This window comes from Platalea leucorodia, assembly GCF_965183815.1.
Source record: "Platalea leucorodia genome assembly, chromosome: 8".
NCBI classification, from domain to species: domain Eukaryota; kingdom Metazoa; phylum Chordata; class Aves; order Pelecaniformes; family Threskiornithidae; genus Platalea; species Platalea leucorodia.
The window spans coordinates 55,007,899-55,026,334 of NC_138830.1; the positions used below are offsets into that span (position 1 = coordinate 55,007,899).

The following is an 18,436-nucleotide window of genomic DNA, read 5'->3' on the forward strand; positions in this document are numbered from 1 at the left end:
ATTTTTTTGGGGTGCACAAGGCTGTCACCCAGATAATGTAGCACCTTGGGGGGTTTCTTGCATTGGAGCACCAGGAAGGATGCCCGAGCCCCAGGGGATTTGTGCAAAGCACTGAGGGCTATTAGATAACACAGCTGATGCACCCCAAAATGCACCCCAAAATGTGCCCGGGTGCTGGTTTCACGCTCTCGGTAAGCAGTTCCCATGCTCGGCATGAGCTGCTCCAGCACGTACCCATCTCCAGAGCTACCGCTGAGCCCTGCGGACCAGGTGGTGGAAACCCCTAAGGATCCTCCTGGGGGTGGGATCGGGATGAGGGATGAAACGGAGCAAAAGGATGCATCGCTGTAGGGTGGGGATCGCTCCTTGCAGCGAGAGTAGGGTTTATCTGGGATGGGGATGGCCAGCACAGCCCGTTTTAGTAATCCTTTCCGCTGGGCCGTTGGAAAATGTTGAGATGGAAAACGCTGCAGCAAGACGGATAGGTCTCGGGGAACAATATTTTTGCAGCCAAAAAAGCCGGCTCGAGTGGACCTGATGGGTTGCTCATGTGTACGAATCACAGCCTGATTGCTAAGGGCAAAGAGCATCCCTTGCAGAGAGGGGATGGAAAGCCTCTATCAGACTGAGCCGGCAGTAATCACCCAGGCCGTTTTCGTCGGGGCTGTTTCGGTTTGATTCCCACAGGGTTCGCTATTTCAGCAAGTCTATTTTAAGACTCCCTCGGTGTGCGGGAGCGGGGCTGGAGTGAAGGGAGGCCCCGACGCTGCAAGGTGCTGCCCGCACCCGTCCCGGCGCGGGGCCCTGCTCTTTGCATCGCCGTCCGGGGACGGGCGGCAGCAGGGCAGTCCGGGGCTGGGACCCGCCGCAGCATCCCAGTAGCACCAGTACCAGGCAAGGAGCTGTCCTCGGGCTCATCAATCCGCCCTGCGAGAGCTTAGGCGGGTGGTGAATCACTGCATCTCGAGCTAGTCCAGAAAAGATTAAGCCAACCTAAGAATAAAACAAGCCCCAGAGTTCAACGGGCTGGGATAAAACGAGAAAGCGTGCCAATCGCCGAGCTCCAGGAGGGGAAGGGATTATAAACCCCGGGCAGATTACGGCTGTTTCAGTACACAGGGCAGGCATTACGCTCCCATTGCGCTTCCCAAACTGGATGGGTTTCTTGTGCCTCCCTTCCCAGTGCTGCGGTGAGGTCCTGTGTGCTTTTCATCCCGCTAAGGACCAGTTAAGCAACTCCAGGAATTGCCCATGCAAATGTAGGAGCTCAAAACAGTTTCCAAGGGGAATAACCAAATGGATCTCTCCCCGTGAGGCCTTTATTTCTATAGAGCCGCTCCCTTCCGCTGCATGCTGGATGAAAGGCACTACGTATATAAATAAATGCATTGTAATATACCATCCTCTTTGATCACTGCCGGCAGCGTGGACGGGATCGGAGTCTGCTCCCGGATAACGATTCCCCTACCCCGTCTCCCCGCTCCATTCCCTTTCAAATTAGGGGTTGATCTAAGGGGCCGTTCCTCGAAGCACCGCTCCGTGCTCGGTGATGCCTTGGCTGGTTTCTAATATTTCCGCGCTGCAGCTGGAGTGCATGCCTGCAATCCAACCGAGACGTTATTTTTTCCTCCCACAACGTGACGTTACAATCCTTGTCACGGAGATGGGACAGGGATCCAGAGCTGCACTTTGCTGCTCCACTAACGAAGGGCTCGCAGAAGAGTTTGATGCCATTAGTGGTCACGATGCCATGCCATGAAACCCCTCTTTGCTTTTGTCTCCTCTTCCCAGGGACATACCAGGGCCAGTGGGTCGGAGGGATGCGCCAGGGCTACGGCGTCCGGCAGAGCGTTCCCTACGGCATGGCTGCGGTTATCAGGTCACCCCTGAGGACATCCATCAACTCCCTGCGCAGCGAGCACACCAACGGCACGGCGCTGCACCCCGACTCCTCGCCGGCAGTGGCCGGCAGCCCCGCCGTCTCCCGGGGTGGCTTCGTCCTCATGGCCCACAGCGACGCCGAGATCCTCAAGAGCAAGAAGAAGGGCATCTTCCGGCGGTCGCTGCTGAGCGGGCTCAAGCTCCGTAAGTCCGAGTCCAAGAGCTCCTTGGCCAGCCAGCGGAGCAAGCAGAGCTCTTTCCGGAGCGAAGCCGGGATGAGCACGGTCAGCTCCACCGCCAGCGACATCAATTCCACCATCAGCCTGGGCGAGGGCGAAGCTGAGCTCTCCGTCATCGAAGACGACATCGATGCCACCACCACCGAGATCTATGTCGGCGAGTGGAAGAACGACAAGCGGTCGGGCTTCGGGGTGAGCCAGCGCTCGGACGGGCTGAAGTACGAGGGAGAATGGGCCAACAACAAGCGCCACGGCTATGGCTGCATGACCTTCCCCGACGGCACCAAGGAGGAGGGCAAGTACAAGCAGAACGTCCTGGTCAGCGGCAAGAGGAAGAACCTCATCCCGCTGCGGGCCAGCAAGATCCGCGAGAAGGTGGATCGGGCCGTCGAGGCGGCTGAGCGAGCGGCCACCATCGCCAAGCAGAAAGCGGAGATCGCGGCGTCCAGGTAAGGTGGTCCCCGTCCCGACACGGTGTCTCAGCAGGGATCCCACCCCAACGGCTGCGGTTTGATGGGAGAAGCGGGATGAGATTTTTTGTGGTGGTAGGTGCTCGGGGCAGGTGTTTTAGGGAAGCTGCTGGAGGTAGCCAAGTGTTGCGGTGGGTGTCTGCCGGTGCAGGCAACGGTCAGTGCTATCTGGACCCCAAAGTGGGAGCGGGCAGCATCCTGGAAAGCCAAGCCGCTGGGCTTGCCCAGGCTTCATGGGTAGTGTTCAAAATGGGGTGGATCCAAGCCGAATTGTCCCTCTGCTAACTCCAAGCGAGCTGTGGATGCACGACCTTCCCGACCCAGCCACCGAGGCCATGCAGGGTCACCCAGCGCGGTGCGTTCGCTGCAGCCTGTGCAGGGGGTGATTGCGCCGTGGTGGGACTGCACTTGTGGGTCACGGTGTGGGGCTCACAGGCTGATAGCTGTCGCTTAGGAGGTACTGGGTTATTTACCTCGTCTCTCCCTAGCCTCTGTTAAAGAGGGTGATACCCTTAGCAGAAGAGCTCCTGAGATGCTGTTTGTCCGTATCCTCTCTCTGACTTGTAGCCAAGAGGAACCACCCCAGGGTTGGCCTGTGCTGGGAGGTGTCCCAGCTATTTCTGTTCCCAAAAGAGGTTTTGAGTGGAAAAGCAGTCAAATCATTGGCTGCACCTGATGCTTGGGGAGGGTTTGCCCTGCCTGAGGCTCTGCTAGAAAGTGGCAGATCTGGGTGCCCAAATAATCCCTACCAGCCTCAAGAAGCCCCCACTCCCCAGGCTGGCTGGAGCCATCATGGAACTGCTCAGTGATTCAGAGCAGGGACCTGATCCAGCTGAAAACCAGCAGGAGAAGGCAGGGGGAAGGGGTTATGTCTAATTTAGGTTGAAATAGGGTCCAACTCCCTGCTCAAAGCAGGCAGGGCCAACTCATGTGCCTTCTGTCTGGCTCCCAAAATGTGCCTGGAGCTTCGTGACTTGCAGTGAGGTCCCAGAAAAGAGGTGAGCCGAGGAGGAAAGGCTCCTCTGCCGAATTCAGGGCTCTTTGTATCACTTTTTTGGGTTGGTTTAATAGAGCATGGTCATTCCTTTCTGGTTTCTGAGCAAGTGCTATATATAGCAGCCAGGCTGGGGAAAAAGGGCTGGGGTTAGGGGAAAAACCCAGGTACCTCCTCAGTCGCCTGCGCTGGATTAATTGCTGGGTCTGGATCATTTGTATGCAGAGTCACACTTGAAATCTTTATCAGAATGTCTGCCGATGACTTATCTGCAATGTGAATGAGACTCCCAGGCCTGCTTTGGGAGCGTATTTGGGTTTGATGATGTTTTTGAGCTGATGTTGTACCAAATTGTTGTCAAAGCTTTGGAGAAAAAAAAAAAAAATCCCACTAGATTGCCAGGTAGGAAACAGACTGCAGAGCAGCAGAAAGACCAGATCTTTCCCTGTCACCTGGGGATGTGAATGCCTCGATACAAAGGCCTGAATCCTGGAAATGTGGAGCTCTAGTCTGCCGTGGGATGCCGGGTCTGAGAACCTGAGCATCCTCTGTCCCCTGGCGGTAATGGTCCTAGAAGTCCATGAGAGCAGGAGTTGGAAGAGATGTGACCCCCCGTGTTGGAAATACTTTAATGATCTCTTGGCATATAGTGTTCCGCCTTCTAATTATGAGAGAGAAGGAAAAAAGTCAAATTAGATAGCAATGCCAGGGCCTGAGTACCTTCCTCCCCTGTACCGGCCGGAGTAAGGTGGCCCTGAGCTCTGCTGGAGAGCAGCAGCAGCGCTGGGAGGGAGGATGGGGCCCGTGCCCACGCCTGTGCAGGGAGGAGGAGAAAAGCTGTGGGATTTGGGGACCACCCAGAGGACCCCTTTAATCATCAGTGAAGATGCAAAGAAATAAATGAATGGGAGCGCACGGCTTCGAGGCTTCTCCATCAGAGGCTGAGCCTGGTCCCACCAGAAAACGCTCCGTGACCAACCTGACATCTCCATCCTGCTGCCCGGCTCCCTCCACCGCTTGCGCTCGGTCTTAACCAGTCTGTTCTTGACTTGACACATGGGGAAGAAAGCAATCACCGGCAAGCCAGGGCTTTGCTCTTTTTATGGCACAGCCATCGCCTCCGGTGCACAAGGGCTGCTGGTGTGTTGAAAAGCCCTTTATTGATCTGCTGCACAGCCCATCTCTCGCTGCGCGAGCCGGGGACAGACGGACTCCAACGTGACGCGCGCTGTACATTAGTGCTGGGTTACCAACGGCGAATGACGCCCGTCCCAGGAATTTTTGCTGCCTGTGCTAATGATTTGTGTTGAGACCCCAAAACCTGTCAATGAAGAGCCCAAACCATTTGGCTACGGCCGGGCGGGATTGCAGGATTTAGGCTTTGCTGGAGACGCGGGGCAGGTGGGATTAGGCGGGCGTACAGGCTCAGCCCCAAGGCTTGGAGGGTGTTTTGGGTTTGCAATTCAGCTGCACACAGGAGAGGTCCAAGGACCTCAAAATGCAAGCGGGGAGAGCTGCTTTGTCTGAAACCTGCAATCCTTCAGCTGGAGCTCTTCCCCTTTGCGAGGATTTTTGCACGGACGCTCTCCTCGGCTGCATCCCAGCATGCAGAACCACAAGAGAGCAAGGTTTTACAAACCTAGAACCAGCTAGAAAGGCTGTCATAGAATTAGTCCGATTAATTTTAAAGCTTCTAAATGCATAAACACCTCCCTGCAGTGCCCACACCAAATTGCATCGTCCAAATGGAAAGGAATGCACAAAATAGGCAGTGGGTGCATTGGCAGAGGAATCTTGATGCTCGTTTCGGTGGATTTGGGGCTCAGGGGTGCAATATTCCCCATCTAATACCAACGTGAGCTCTGCCTTACCAGCACCTGGGGATTTTATAACAGCACTGGTGTGTGTCTGTGTGTGTGTGTGTGTGTGTGTGTGTGTGTGTGTGTGTATTCTCTTCTGTCTAATAATATGGCTGAGTTCACTCTGCAGCCTTTCCCTTGGTGGGGGAAAATATGTGCCCACCCACGTATTTCATTAAATTTGTAAGAATTCAGTATTTTTGAAAACTCTACCGCTCTGTCAGATTTGGTTGGAATTGGCCAACACGTTCAAAAGTTATTAGTGTGGGAGTGATGGCATATAGATATATAAACAGCACAATCACATAAGTAAGCCCCATTTCCTGAGGAAAGTAGGCTAAAAACATAGTGTACTGAAGACAAGTAAATTGGATTCTTAAAGTTGTTTTAGTCTGAACAGAGTACAATGTTGTCTGTGACAGAGAAAAGTAAGCTCATTTAAGGAATAGTTTTTAGGTTCGGTAGATGATTCTCCTAAATTTTCTTCGATGCAATTAAAATGAAATAACAGTTTCTTTCCCCTTCTATCTCCCATTTGCTGAAATAGTTTGTGTGAAGTCAATGGGCGAGAAGGGCTATGAAGCAGGTCTGAAAAACTACCGTTGATATCGACTGTCGGTTTTCAGAGGTAGCCGGGGAGGGAGCCCTTTTCCAGCCTGTTTAAAATGAAGGTGCAGGGTGTCCTCTTTGTGCTGTGGGGTGCTTCACCCCCTCTCCTATCAGCCAAGAGCCATCGCTCTTTCTGCTGCTACCCTGGAAGGATGAAGGATGCACTGGAGACATCGGCTCCCATCTCATTAGCGATAACGTTGATACCCAAGGCAGATTGTCCATAGGCACTGGTGTGTCACGGTCAACTAAAATATAATATCCAGGTGAGAGAGGTGGGCCAGAAAGCTCATCCTCACCCCTTGGCTTTCGGCGCAGCTGCTGGACGTGGAGGATAGATGCACATGGAGCATCGGGGGGAGCTCAGGACCGACTCCAGCTCTCCGCAACAGACGATGGCAGTTTTCATGCAAGGCAGACAGACGCTAATTCTCTCCAGGATTTCCTTCTGCTACCACAGTTCAAGGTTTTGTAATTAGTGGCTGGAATACTGACGAGAGGAAAGGCCGTTACCAGTGCTAGGGATATGAGTCCCAGAGACGGACGGCATTTGGCAAGCACTCAGCTCCTCTCCAGCACAAGGTTCATGGGGCCCTGTTGTTCAGCACCTTAAATAACAGCTCCTCGGAGGCGCCGATGCCCCAGCACCCCGGAGGGGATGCTGTTCTCAGGTTAGTCCTAAGTAATGCACTTCCAGGCATAATTATAGCCGAGCCATTCACCAACAACGAGAAAAATATAATTAAGCTCAATAGTCTCAGGAGGAGTTGGGCTACAGATTAGCACAGTGTCATTCAACTTCAGAAAGGGAAACTGGAGAAAAAAAGAAAAAGGAAGCAAATAAAGACAACCTGGCAGCGAGGAGGGGTAAAGGAAAATGTTTGGACGTGGCATGGATGCTGCAGCGAGGGCAAAGCATCCGTCCGCGTTTGACGTACAGTGGGGAGCAGGAAGGCAAGAAAAGCCCCGGAGAGCTGAACAGCAAAGTGCAGAAGGTTGGTTGAGCCAAACAGGTATTTTCTTCAGAAAAATGGAAATGCAGCCCAGGCAAAACCCACAGAAAAGAATAGATTCTGCAGTTCTGATCCCAAACATTTTAAGTTGCGGTAATGTCACTACCGGCAGTACGCTGAGCCATAATAATGCTTCTTAATGCTCTCTCAGGCCTGTGCCTGCAGCTTTGCAATTGTACTTAGCTGCATTTGATTTAAGGTTTCTGCTGGCTTTTTGGATGCCTGGGGGAGGTGGCTGCGGGGCTCCCGCATTAGTCTCACCCTAATCCCCGCCTCGTGCTGCCGGAGGGGCTTTCGCTGCGGATGGAGGAGGAGGAGGAGGAGGGGTGTGGGTTAAGGGGAACGCTGTGGCCCCAAAAGAGTTGCGTGTCCCCTTCCTCGGATTGGGATGGTGGGGACAAGCCAGCAGCGGACTGAAGCCAAAATGGGTCACAGCTGAACTGGCTGCAGGGATGGGGCTGAGCAAAGACTTCAGGGATCAGCCCAGGCTTGTTGGGGCCTCCCACCACCTTGTCCAGCCCCTCTTTGGGCACCTCTGGGTCCGGGGGGGGGTTCTCTACTTATGGCCCCTGGAAGAAGCGCTGCCCCTTTCCCCGCTGAGGCCATGCAAGAGTTCAGTGTCTGCAGCTCCCTGCAGCATGGTGTTTGCCTGCTGGACCTCGGGGCTGTGCAGAAGTCACCTCGACCCATTAGTGGGGGGACCGATGGGGTCACTGATGGCATCATCTGGTACCCGCTGGGTCTCATGCAGGGAAGGTGTGAACCCTCCATCCCTTCCCACTCTCTCCATCCTTTCCTTGAGGAGTGCAGAGGACAGAGCGACAGGGAGAAAAGCAAAGAAGGGATGGATGGAGGTGACTCGAAGGCTGAAATCAGCTGGGGCAGGAGGTAATTCTCTTTACGGCAGCATTTCCTTCCCTCCCAAACAGCCCCGGTGCAGTGCGGAGAGGAGCAAAGCCCAGGGCTGGCAGCCTCCAACGGGCTTTACCACTGACAGAGAGCCGAGCGGGCTGCGTGCTCTCCTGCCAGCTCCTTCCCTCTGCCATCTCCCTCCCCTCCTCCTGCCCGGGCACAAGCTCCTGCCTGTTGACAGGGGTCAGGCGATACCGCGGCGGCAGAGATTAGGATCAGCTGTTATTCCTCCCGTTCGTGTGTCGCTGTCAGCTGGGATGACACGAGTACCTCTGACTCACGGCAAGCACAATTTCCACCTCTCATCCAGGACACTCAACGAACGGCGCATCCCCAGATGGCATCCCAGAGCGTCGTGTCCTTACCCACTGCCGGCTCTTGCGGGACCTGCTATCTGCACCATGACTATTTAAGTCCTCCTGCCATGCCAATTTAATAACTTCCTTCTCAGACAGGACTTACAGCATTAAGCCCTTTTGCGGCCGTGTCAAAAGTCAGGACTTGCCGTCATGCTCGTGCAGGGCCAGCTCTGCCTGTCCCCGACCGCCACCCCACTGCCTGCGCCGCGGTGCAGAGGTGGAGAGGCACATCCGTGCGCAGACATGAACGGGCTGGAAAATTAAGCGCCTTTCATAGGAATGATGCTTTACAAAGTAATCCAACTGGAAAAAACTCAGCGGGGTCTTTTTTAGCTTCTAGGAGAGCAACTCGGCATGGGTTTCGCTCATCCCTCTCCGTTGTTGCTCTCCCATCCTTCACAACCACTGCTCCCGACTCGGCGGCTCGTGCTGCCTTCCCTGTCCGCTGAACCAAATATGAGCTAAAGCACCCCAGCTGCGTGGCCCAGGTGTGCGACGTGCTTTCGTTTAATCATTTCCAACATTGCTAGGTTGGGATGAAGTAACACGGGCAGAGTGGAGATTCGCAGCCCGTTGGATTCGCCGTGATCCCAGCTGGCTCTGCCCTCCTTCCTTGCGCTCGTCAGGGAAGCTGTTGGAAATCCGTGTGGTCCTGGCAGACGGTTTGTGTCGCGGCAGGTCCGCAGCAAAGGGCAGCTGAGGGGATGGTTTTGCCATAAAGTGAAGCAGGAGAGGGGTCTTGGGATGCGGGAGACGCGAAACGCCCGGTGGCAGAGCCGGGATGGGAGAGCCGTGCTGGAGCGCGATGTGCCGGTGCCTGCTCCGCGGTCACTTTTGCAGCGGGACCAGATGGAAACGGGCAGGGATGGCACCGGCTGGCAGCGGGGCAGGAAGGATGGCAGCGTGATTCACTCCTGGCAGCCGATGCTTCCACGGGAAGGGGCTGCCCCGGAGAGCTGGGCAGGAGGCGGGGGACAGCGTGGGGGGCCGAAGGGGAGGCTGCCTCGTCCTCCTCCTCCTCCTCTCCGGCATCACGCGGCAGCCCATCACAGCCCGGATCATCTGCCTGGTTTCTAATCCAAGCTTTTTACCAGCTTAATGCATGGGCTGAGTGGCCGGTGCTGCTGTCCTGCTGGGGCTGGCCCCGCTGCGGAATCAGCCCTTCTCGGGAGATGGTGCAGGATGATTTCAGCCTCCGGAGCCGTGCTAGATCCCCCCACTAACACAATAACCTGGCTGCCCTGACTGCCTGCACAGCACGGGGAAGATGGAATGAGGTGAAGAAGAGGATGGTGAAGCCTCTTCTCCGTGCTGATGCCATCAGGAGGGGAGAGGGGTGCTGTCGGCCCGCTAGCTTTCAGGTGGAGCCCTTCATCAAAGGGGAAAAAAAAAAAAAAGAAAAAGCCAACAACAACAAAAAAAAGCCAGCCCCTGATTTTCCTTTCTGCTGCTTTTCCTATTCAACGAGCAGAAACTGCAGCGTTGCTTTTCTCAGCGATCTTCAGGAGGGAAGGGAGCGATCCTCCCCCAGCCTGCGCAGCTGCCTGGCAGGCGGGCTGGCTCACAGCCCCATCGCTCTCCTCCATCCTCATCCTCGCCTTCCGCGGGGTGCAAGGAGACTGGGGGGGTACACACAAACCCGCAGCCAGGCCCAAGGGCTGGGTGCAGGGGATGCTGACTGTAGCATCCCAGCCCCTTGCTGCCATGTCCCACCGCCCTAAACCCCCTGGCCATGTCGGTGGGAGCTGCTGCGCCGTGTCCCTGCCCGCTCCCGCGCTGCACCCCGGCCATGCAGCACACCGAAGCTTTGATAGCGGAGGAGAGCCAAGGGGAAGGGTTGGGGTCCCTACACTACAGCTACGCTGCCTCCCCATCTTGTGAGAGAGGCCTGCGTGCTTTTTTCCTCTCCCAGCTCCCGTTTTGGGTTTCCTGGCATGCGTTCCTGCCAGCTGCGCTGCTCCCGCCCCAGCCGCCCACCCGCTTCCCTGCAGCACCAGCCCCAACACCCCCATGCTCCTGTACCCCCCGAAGCCCCTTCCTCCCTGGAGAGAAGCGAAAGCAATATCAGGAGCGCAACCGAGATGAAAATGAAGAGCTGGGTAAAAACGTTGAGTATTTCCCTTGCTGGTGTTCATGAGCATCACTTCCCCCCACAGCCAGAGACTGGGATGCTGGGGGGACCGGCACCGCCGTGGGGGGAGCGCAGTGGCTGGGCTGGGGGCTCCCGGTGCCTCGGTGCTCTCGCAGTCGGTTTGAAAAGCCTCGAGCAATGAGGTTTCTGTCGCCTCCTCCACGCAGGACAAATGACAAGCTGTCTTGGCTTCCTAATCCAGGAAATTAAAGGATTTGACCATAGACCCTGCTAAGCAAATTTCCCCCCTGAAAATCCCAGGGGGATTTAACCTATGGATCTGACCAATTATCCCTTTAAAGTTTTGACTAGGAAAGGTCCCAATTCTTCAGGGTGCTGAGCACCCTAAAATCCCATCGCGGCGATGACGTGGCCATGCCCGGTGCTCAGCCCGCCATCTGACGAGACCTTCTTTTCACTTTTATCCCACCTCTGCCTGCTCGCTGCCAACTGGGACAGCAGAGCCTCGCTGCAACCGTGGCCCGAATCTGCCCCATCCCGTCCCTTTGTGTCACCCTCTGGGAACACGGCACATTATTTGGGGACTGTTGGTTTTCCCGGTTTAGCATCAAGAGCAGCCCACGGAAGACAGGCTGGGTGCACCCCGATGGGAACCGGGTGGGCTCCGCACCGGCAGTGCCGGCTCCCGTTCATGGACCTCGATGGCAGAAGGGAGCATGGGACCAGGCCATATAGCTTTGCTGAATTCATTCTGCTCAATTAAAGCACGTCTGGTATCCATCCTCAAAGCAAAACCTGCTGGAGATGGTGAACAAGCACGGCTGGGTCAGTGGACGCCCCACCACGAATTGTCCTCATCAGCCTCGATGGCTCGATGACACAGCTCTGAACCCGAGCAGCAGTTCCTCGGGGCTGGGCTCCCTTACAAAGAAGAAATAGGTGTGTGGGCTCAAAGCTGGACACGCTGGGTCATGGTGGATATCCCACAGCCACCCCACTGGCAGGTGGCCACGGCCGGTCCCCATCCAACGCAACAAGATCCTTGGGGACCTTCAAACAGCCGTGGTAGGTGGCAGCTCTTCCCCAACCATTCGATCTCAGGGAAAAACCCTCTGGGAAAGCAGTGGCAGAGCCGAGAGCCAGGGATAAGGCACTTTTCCAGGGGCAGAGGTGTGGGGCAGGACCCAGGCAGGGGCTGGTAGCCCTCCGGCTCACCTGAATCGTATAAATGGCTTCTCTGGGGAAACGGGCTGCAGCCTTCTCGCCATTATCTGGCTGTGTCTCTCTGTCTGATCTGTCTCTCATCACCATAGCACGGAGGTGAAGCATAAATAATTAAAAGCCCAGATTCTCTCCTGGCAGAGCCAGGCTCTGAGTCCCTTCCCCTGTTGTGCTGCTGGCTGCTTAAGTGGAAATTTTCACAGGCTTTGCCTTGGAGGCAGCGCAGACCTGCAAACCCAGGGCCGTCTGCCGGCCTCGGGGCACGTCGGTGTTTGGGGACCAGAAAGGGCACCCGTCACCCCAGCGGGTCCCCAGTGGCAGCATCCCATCTGGGGGATCCCATGGGATGCTGGGGGTGCACTGGGACGAGCGGCACCCACCAGCTGAGGATCAAACCCCGCTGCAGACCCTGCAGCTCATGCACGGCCCCCCATCTTGAGATGCCTCCTGAGAAGTGGGATATTTGGAGGTGCAGGCTGGCTTTTGGGTCCTGCGTGCTCAAAAACCCCCAGGCGACAGGGAGGAGAAACCCATGCAGGCAGCGGGGATGAGGGAAGCGGCTCCTTCTGGGTGGGCTCTGAAGTTTGAGGCAGGCAGGAGCTGCTTGTTGCTGTGGCAACTGGGATGATATATATATATATATATATATTTTTTTTTATCCCCCCCCAGTCGGCAGGGCTGCGGCCGGCACTCGCACCACAGAGGGGTCTGCCCACCCCTGCCTGGCTGAGCACAGCCCCGGCAGCACCCCCAGCCCCTCTACCTCCTGCCTGCACCCACCAGGGCTGCGGAGGACGCAGGGGACCGGGCGACGTGTGCCACGGGGCTGGGTCAGCCCCAGGCAGTGCTCGGAACGATGAGGAATTTCACCAGAGACTCCTATCCCCCCCATCCCTCCCCATGGGGACCGGAGCTGTGGAGACTGGTGCCAGCAGCCTGGCACTGAACATATTTCTGCAGCATTTTAGCATCTGATGTTGCTTTTAGTAGGGCTGATTTGGTGAGTACCATTTCCAGCTGAGATTTCTGTCCAGCCAAACTGCACAGGGCTCATCTGCAGCAGAGGGTGGTGGTACCCTGGGTTTGGGGCACAGCCAAGCAAGGTCCTCGTCCCCACTCAGCACCTCCCAGGATGGCGTTAAGCAGTGCGTTAAGGGGATGCTGTCTGTGGCATGCTTTCCTTGGGGAGCGTTTTTCCTCTGGGTTGGTATTTTCTCGGCATTCCTGGGGGTTCCTGGTGGGCAGACGTGGGAGCTGGATGTGGCGGTGGGGGATGGAGATGATGCTGCCGTGTCCCACACGTGGCTCTCTTCAACCAGCTGCTTTGGGGCCAGTTGCCCCTTACAGCAGAGAGAAGCTTCCCCATTATCACTAGGTCCATCCTGGCGAGGCTGAATGTGGCAAGAGGTGCACGGAGCGGTGCCCACCTCCAGCATCTCGCTCCAGGCAGGGAATCAGCCTCCTCCCAGCTGCGTGGAGCAAGACACAGATGTATTTGCTTTCCAACCATCTCTTAGGGTGGTAGAAATGCATTTTCCCATCTCTCAGAGGACCGGACCGTTTTAACCCATCCCTTAGACCCTGTCACGTCACCCAGAGAGTCCTCTCTCCTGCCCCGCAGAGCTGGAGGCCATGGAGAAGTCCCGGAGGGTGATGCTGGATATCAGCCACCTCTTCTCCAACAGCTGGAGAGCATCTGTCAGTGCTCCTGAGGCCATTTCAGATCCATGTCTTGGCCTGGGTCCAGACTGTGCTGGGATTAAAATATTAAGTTCTGTTAAACGAGTTTGTCGTTGACTGTGGCTGGAGTTTTTTTGCAGTTTGCTCTGAATTGGCAGGGGGGTTGCTGCTGGGTGGTGGCTGGTTAAAATGGTGCATGGACAGAGGTACGTCCCTGTCCGTGAGCCCATCACCAGGGGAAAGGAGGACCACGAGCTCAACGTTGTGCTGCTTCTTTCAGGCTTTCGTGGCTCCAGCAGCAGAAAAAAAATTTGCCTGGAAAGTTCTTTTGCCAAATGTCTGTTTTGCTTGAGGTGACCAAAACTTGTGAAACTGCCAGAGTGTTTCAGCCAAAACCCAAACAGGGTGAAGGGTCAGGAAAGGAAAAAAGACTTTTCCTTGCGGTTCTGTTGTGTTTTGCTTCAGAATTTGGTTTGACTCGTTCTTTTTTAGGCATCAAAATGAAACTGAAATTAAATGGACAGATCTGCTTTGCTTGCTTGTCATCACCTCCCTCACCTGGAGTTTTTTGCTTGAACTCCCCAAATTCTCTTATTCTGAGCACTTTTCCCTTGGCTGTAGGGAAAAGCCCCTAACGCTTCCCAAAGGGTCGGGCTGTGCCGATGGCTCCTCAAAGAAATTTGAGACCAGAGGCTCCCTTGGCTCCCTTCACCCATGGCCTGGTTGAGTTTCTCTCTCTGTGCTGCATTTTGCACCTTTGGCATTGAGGTTTCCACCCCACTCTTTATCCCATGCGTGGCATCAGCCAACCGAGGAGGTCAGTGTGAAAAATGGGGAGGAATGGGCTGTTTTGGGGAGCCTTCTGGTGATGGAGGCCAGGGTGGGATGCTGATGGTCCCCTAAATCCTCCACCTTTTGACCTGCAGCCTGGGGCAGGTCACGGCAGGAGGAGGCACCTGGTATCCTCCAGGTCATACCGAGCCTTCATCCATCCCACAAAGGTTGCCCCAAATTTGTGGCTGGACTGGGGATGATCATGTCCCGACCACCTCTCTACCCTCCTCTCCTCAATAAATCCAGGAGGATGGGTAAAGTTACACCAAGCCACTTATCTAGACCCACCATGGTCAAGCCTCCCATCAAAAACCTGGCATTTCCCTGGTGTAACGCGCAGCCCCTACATGCAGGGACGGGCTCGCGAGGGCTTTGGCGGTGCCGCCTTTGGAGCCAGCCTTGCCCGGAGACAGGGCGATGCAACCGGAATGCGGGATCCAGCCTGAAGTCATTACAGTCAGCAGCGTGTACAGCCAAACTCAACGCTACACATGTCCAAGCAGGCTGAGTTATGGCTGCTCAGGGAGCTATAACTTGGCCTGTTGTGCATTTAAAAATCTCCACCCGAATGCGGCATTGATGTAGGGCTTTTCTGCTGTTCTGGTTTTGCATTTAATACAGACAGTATAGATCTGCAGTGTGCAGATGATCCAGCTCTGCCCAGGTTCCTTGGAGATTTTGTGCCTTCGCTTGCTTTTTCTTGAGCTTTTTCTTCTTTATTTTTTCTTTTCCAAGGGCTGCTAGTGATTTCTTCCAACCTGTTTTGCCTCCTGCCTAAATGTGGCAGGATTGTTTGTAATGCGCTATTTTTGGGCAGGGTTAGAGGAGCAGTTGTGGCGTGGTTGTGCCTTTGGGACGTGTGCATGGAGGGCTGTCTGCTGGCACTCTGCGAGAGCAGGGGATGAAGAGGGGGACGTCAGTGTTTCCCATTTCCTCTCGCGCTATCCAAAGGGGCAGTCGCCTTTTCCATTATGTACACGACAATTATCCGGTAAAATCATGGAAACCTGCCCCATCCAAACCGTGACAGCTGGAAAACAGGCAGCATCCCCCCTGCTCACACCTTTCCCGTCCTTGAAGCTAACTCTTCCCAAACCCTGCTCCGAGCGGGTTCCTGCAGGTTTTGCATCACCACCCATCGCTTTCCAGAAGATAATGACGCTCCCAGAATCACTGCAATTACCTCATGCCTTCCCCGTTTTATAAGAAAAAGGGAAACTCCATCCCCGGAGCTGGAGTTTGCTTTTGCTGCCTCTGTGCCTGATTTGGGAGAGGGGACTGCCCCGAGCTCGGCTGCGCCCCGGGGGCAGCTCCCTGCCCCTCCGCTGCCCATCGCTGCCAAAGTGCCAGGTCTGGAGCAAGGCCAAACCTGTCTCCTTTGGTCGGTCAGGCTGGGGCAGCGGTGGGGACGATGGCATCAAAGCTGGCCTTCTTCCTAGGCAAAGCCCGGCTCCTGTGCGTGGGCCTGGGCGGGCAGGCACGGAAGCACCGGGACGGGCAGGTACTGCCTGGCCGCGTCGCTCACCTGCATCCTCCATAGCTTCATTACGAGTGACAGATGGCAGGAGATGAGACTCCCTCTCCAGATGTTAATTATCTTGCGAGCTGTAAATAACATCTCAGGGCAGCTTGTGCATCATCTCCGGTGTGAAAGACCCATCAGCTTTGCCCTTGCTGGGGGACAAAATATTAGAAGGAAGGAAACCCACCAGGAGGGAGATGCACGGGTCTGCCTGGCTCTGCTTATTCTGCATCTCCCTTGGCCGGAGAGCGATGCTGGCAGCATCCTGGCTAACGGTGGCAGATGTGCCTTTGGGTACCAGCTCCACCTGGCCCAGCCCTTTGAAGTGGATGGAGTTTGATTTTCTTGTGCCAGGGCCGGCATTTTTTGTCTAGCAACAACGGGGATAAAATAAACAAATCCGAGCATCCCCAGGGTTGATGATAGCAAAATAAGGCGAGCTGGGGAGGATCGTAGCGTTACGGCCCTTCGGCCGCTCTCATCCTTCTCCGCCGGGAAGGACCCAGCTCCGGGTCCCGGGGGATGCGCAGGGATGGGAGCAGCCGAGACAGTCACGATGCAGCGCTGCCTGCTGTGGGCTGCGGTTTGGGCCATGTTTCCCCCAGGATTTTGGGGACGTGACATTTGATTGTGACCCATCCCTGTCCCCCAGGTCACCGTGACTTTGCACCATTACATGTTGTGAATTCAGTTCTCCAGCAAAACTCGTTTTGTCTACTTAAAGGCAAGGTACACAACAGTAGGACACAGCCTGGGATCATTTTTTCCCTTACTCAGGTTAAAAAAAGGGTATTTCAGTGTAAAATGGCAAATGACGCCTTGATAAATTCTCTTTCCATTTGGAAGCTCCAAAAATATAAAGGTAGAGAAGAATCGGCACAGGTGCCTGGAGCAATGAGCTAAATGGGAACTGGCTCCATCCCTGTTTCCATGAATTTCGGAGACCCCGTGCGTGCTGTGCCCCAGGTGGGACATGGGCGCCTGCTCTCCGCGAAGTCTCCCGGCTGGCTTGGGCATGGTTTCCCCCTGTAATGTTACATTTCCCAGTGTAAAACCAGAGGGAAACTCAGATTTGGGCTTTTGTCCACAACATTTTCCATGCTTCTCTGTACGGCTCTTTCTTGGGCAATGCCAAAGGCATGCATCGAGGTATTTTTTTTCAGGATTAAAGGGTTTGACTGGTTTTTTTTCTTAAATTCACAACTTTTCTCTTGAAGTGTGACTTCCAGAGCAATTTTTTCAGAGCCTGCAATAACCATCCCCTCTGCCCCGTGCCATCCCAGCCATCCCTCTCGCTGTCTCGCTGATGGGAGGTTTCCTCCTCCTCCTCCCCGTGCTCAATGCTCCCCGCCGGTACACAGGGCTCGGGCAGGAGCGGTCCATCCTCCCACCCCAAAATCTCCATCCAGAGCCGGCAAGTCTGGCAGCAGGCGCGGGGAAGCCAGGCTTTCTCTTTGCTATGCACAGCACCTGCTTTCTGTCTGGCTGCAAAGAGCCAGAGCAGACGCTTTTGGCTGCATTACGTCATGTCAGAGGTCACATTAGCTGCTTTTTTCTCTTGATTAAGAATTCCAGCGATGGGGGGGTGGAGGAAAAAGCAGACGGAGGAAGCGGACAAGGCAAATATGCTTGCGATAAGCAGGTAAATGGGAATTTATGCTCAGATAGCTAATTGGTGTGTCTAATATTCCACCCCCTGAGTACCGGCACTGTATTACTGCCTTCACAAATCACTCAAGGCAAGCCTAGTGCAATAACAACCAAGCCAGGAGAGCCGTGAAAAGAGTCAAGCTGGAATTAAGAGTGGGTTTTATCGGGGCAATAAATGCCAGATAGGGAAAATAACAAACAGGTTGTTAATTGCTGCCATCTCCCCACTCCCCGAAGGAAATGTCTAGACAGAGCCTGGCTCTGGGTCGCGCCTACCCCAGCCCCTGTGGTCAGGTTACTGTGCCGGTCTTTCGGGGCCGGAGAGGTGCTGGATGCGGGATGCTGTGCCCGATGAAGGCTGCCGAGCCGAAGCCCATGCCAGGGGCAAAGGGAGGCAGGACGGGCGCTGCAGCTTTCCCCAGCTCTGCCCTAAATCAGAGATGCTCCCACAGAGGTAGAAGCCAGACAGTCTGCAGCGGCTATTAATAATTCAGTCCCAATTTTTCCCATCTAGGAGAGCATGAAGACCAGCCAAGCCTCCCCTCCTTGCAGGCAGGGTTTGAGATACTGCCCTGAGCAGGCAGAGCCTCTTTCCGCCTCCCCATCCCTCCCCGGTGCTGGTTGCAGCTATCGATCCCACGCCGGCACGGTCGGGAGCTGGAAGCGCCTCTCCTCCGCTGCAGGGTGCGGAGCGATCGGATAGCCTTGGGAGAGGCTTGCATCAGCGCTCACCCTCTCCCCTCGGCTCTGGGGTTCGGTTACCGGCATCGATCACTTGGGGACTTTTGCTTTGTGTTTCTTGGTGTGTCTCGGCTGGATGCAATTAGGGCTGGATCCTGCTCTCCGCTGTGCCGATGGGAGCGTAAAATAACCCCTGGCGAGTCAACGCAGCTGAGGGGCTCGCGCTCGTGCAAGCCTGGTTTTTGCACATGGGGCGGTTGGACTGAAAAGCTCCTTTTCCTCGCCTCGTCCAGCTGACCCTTCCCAGGACAAAGTGCATCCCGACGCTTCCCAGTGCACCCCTGAGCCAGCCCCGGTGCAAAACAGAGCCGGGCACCCGGGGAGGGGAGAGCAAAGCACCGAGTCTTAAATGCCCTGCAA

General features: G+C 55.4%; 1 protein-coding gene across 1 annotated transcript in view; it reads left to right on the top strand.

Annotated features, from left to right (window-relative positions):
* The window catches only part of JPH3 (junctophilin 3), a gene marked incomplete at both ends in the record, with an annotated part of 57,492 nt that overhangs the window by 15,733 nt on the left and 23,323 nt on the right, over window positions 1-18,436 (top strand). Inside the window, one exon of the mRNA XM_082319176.1 lies at window positions 1,792-2,569. Coding sequence (XP_082175302.1) covers window positions 1,792-2,569 — 778 coding nt within the window. The remainder of the gene's footprint in view (window positions 1-1,791; window positions 2,570-18,436) is intronic.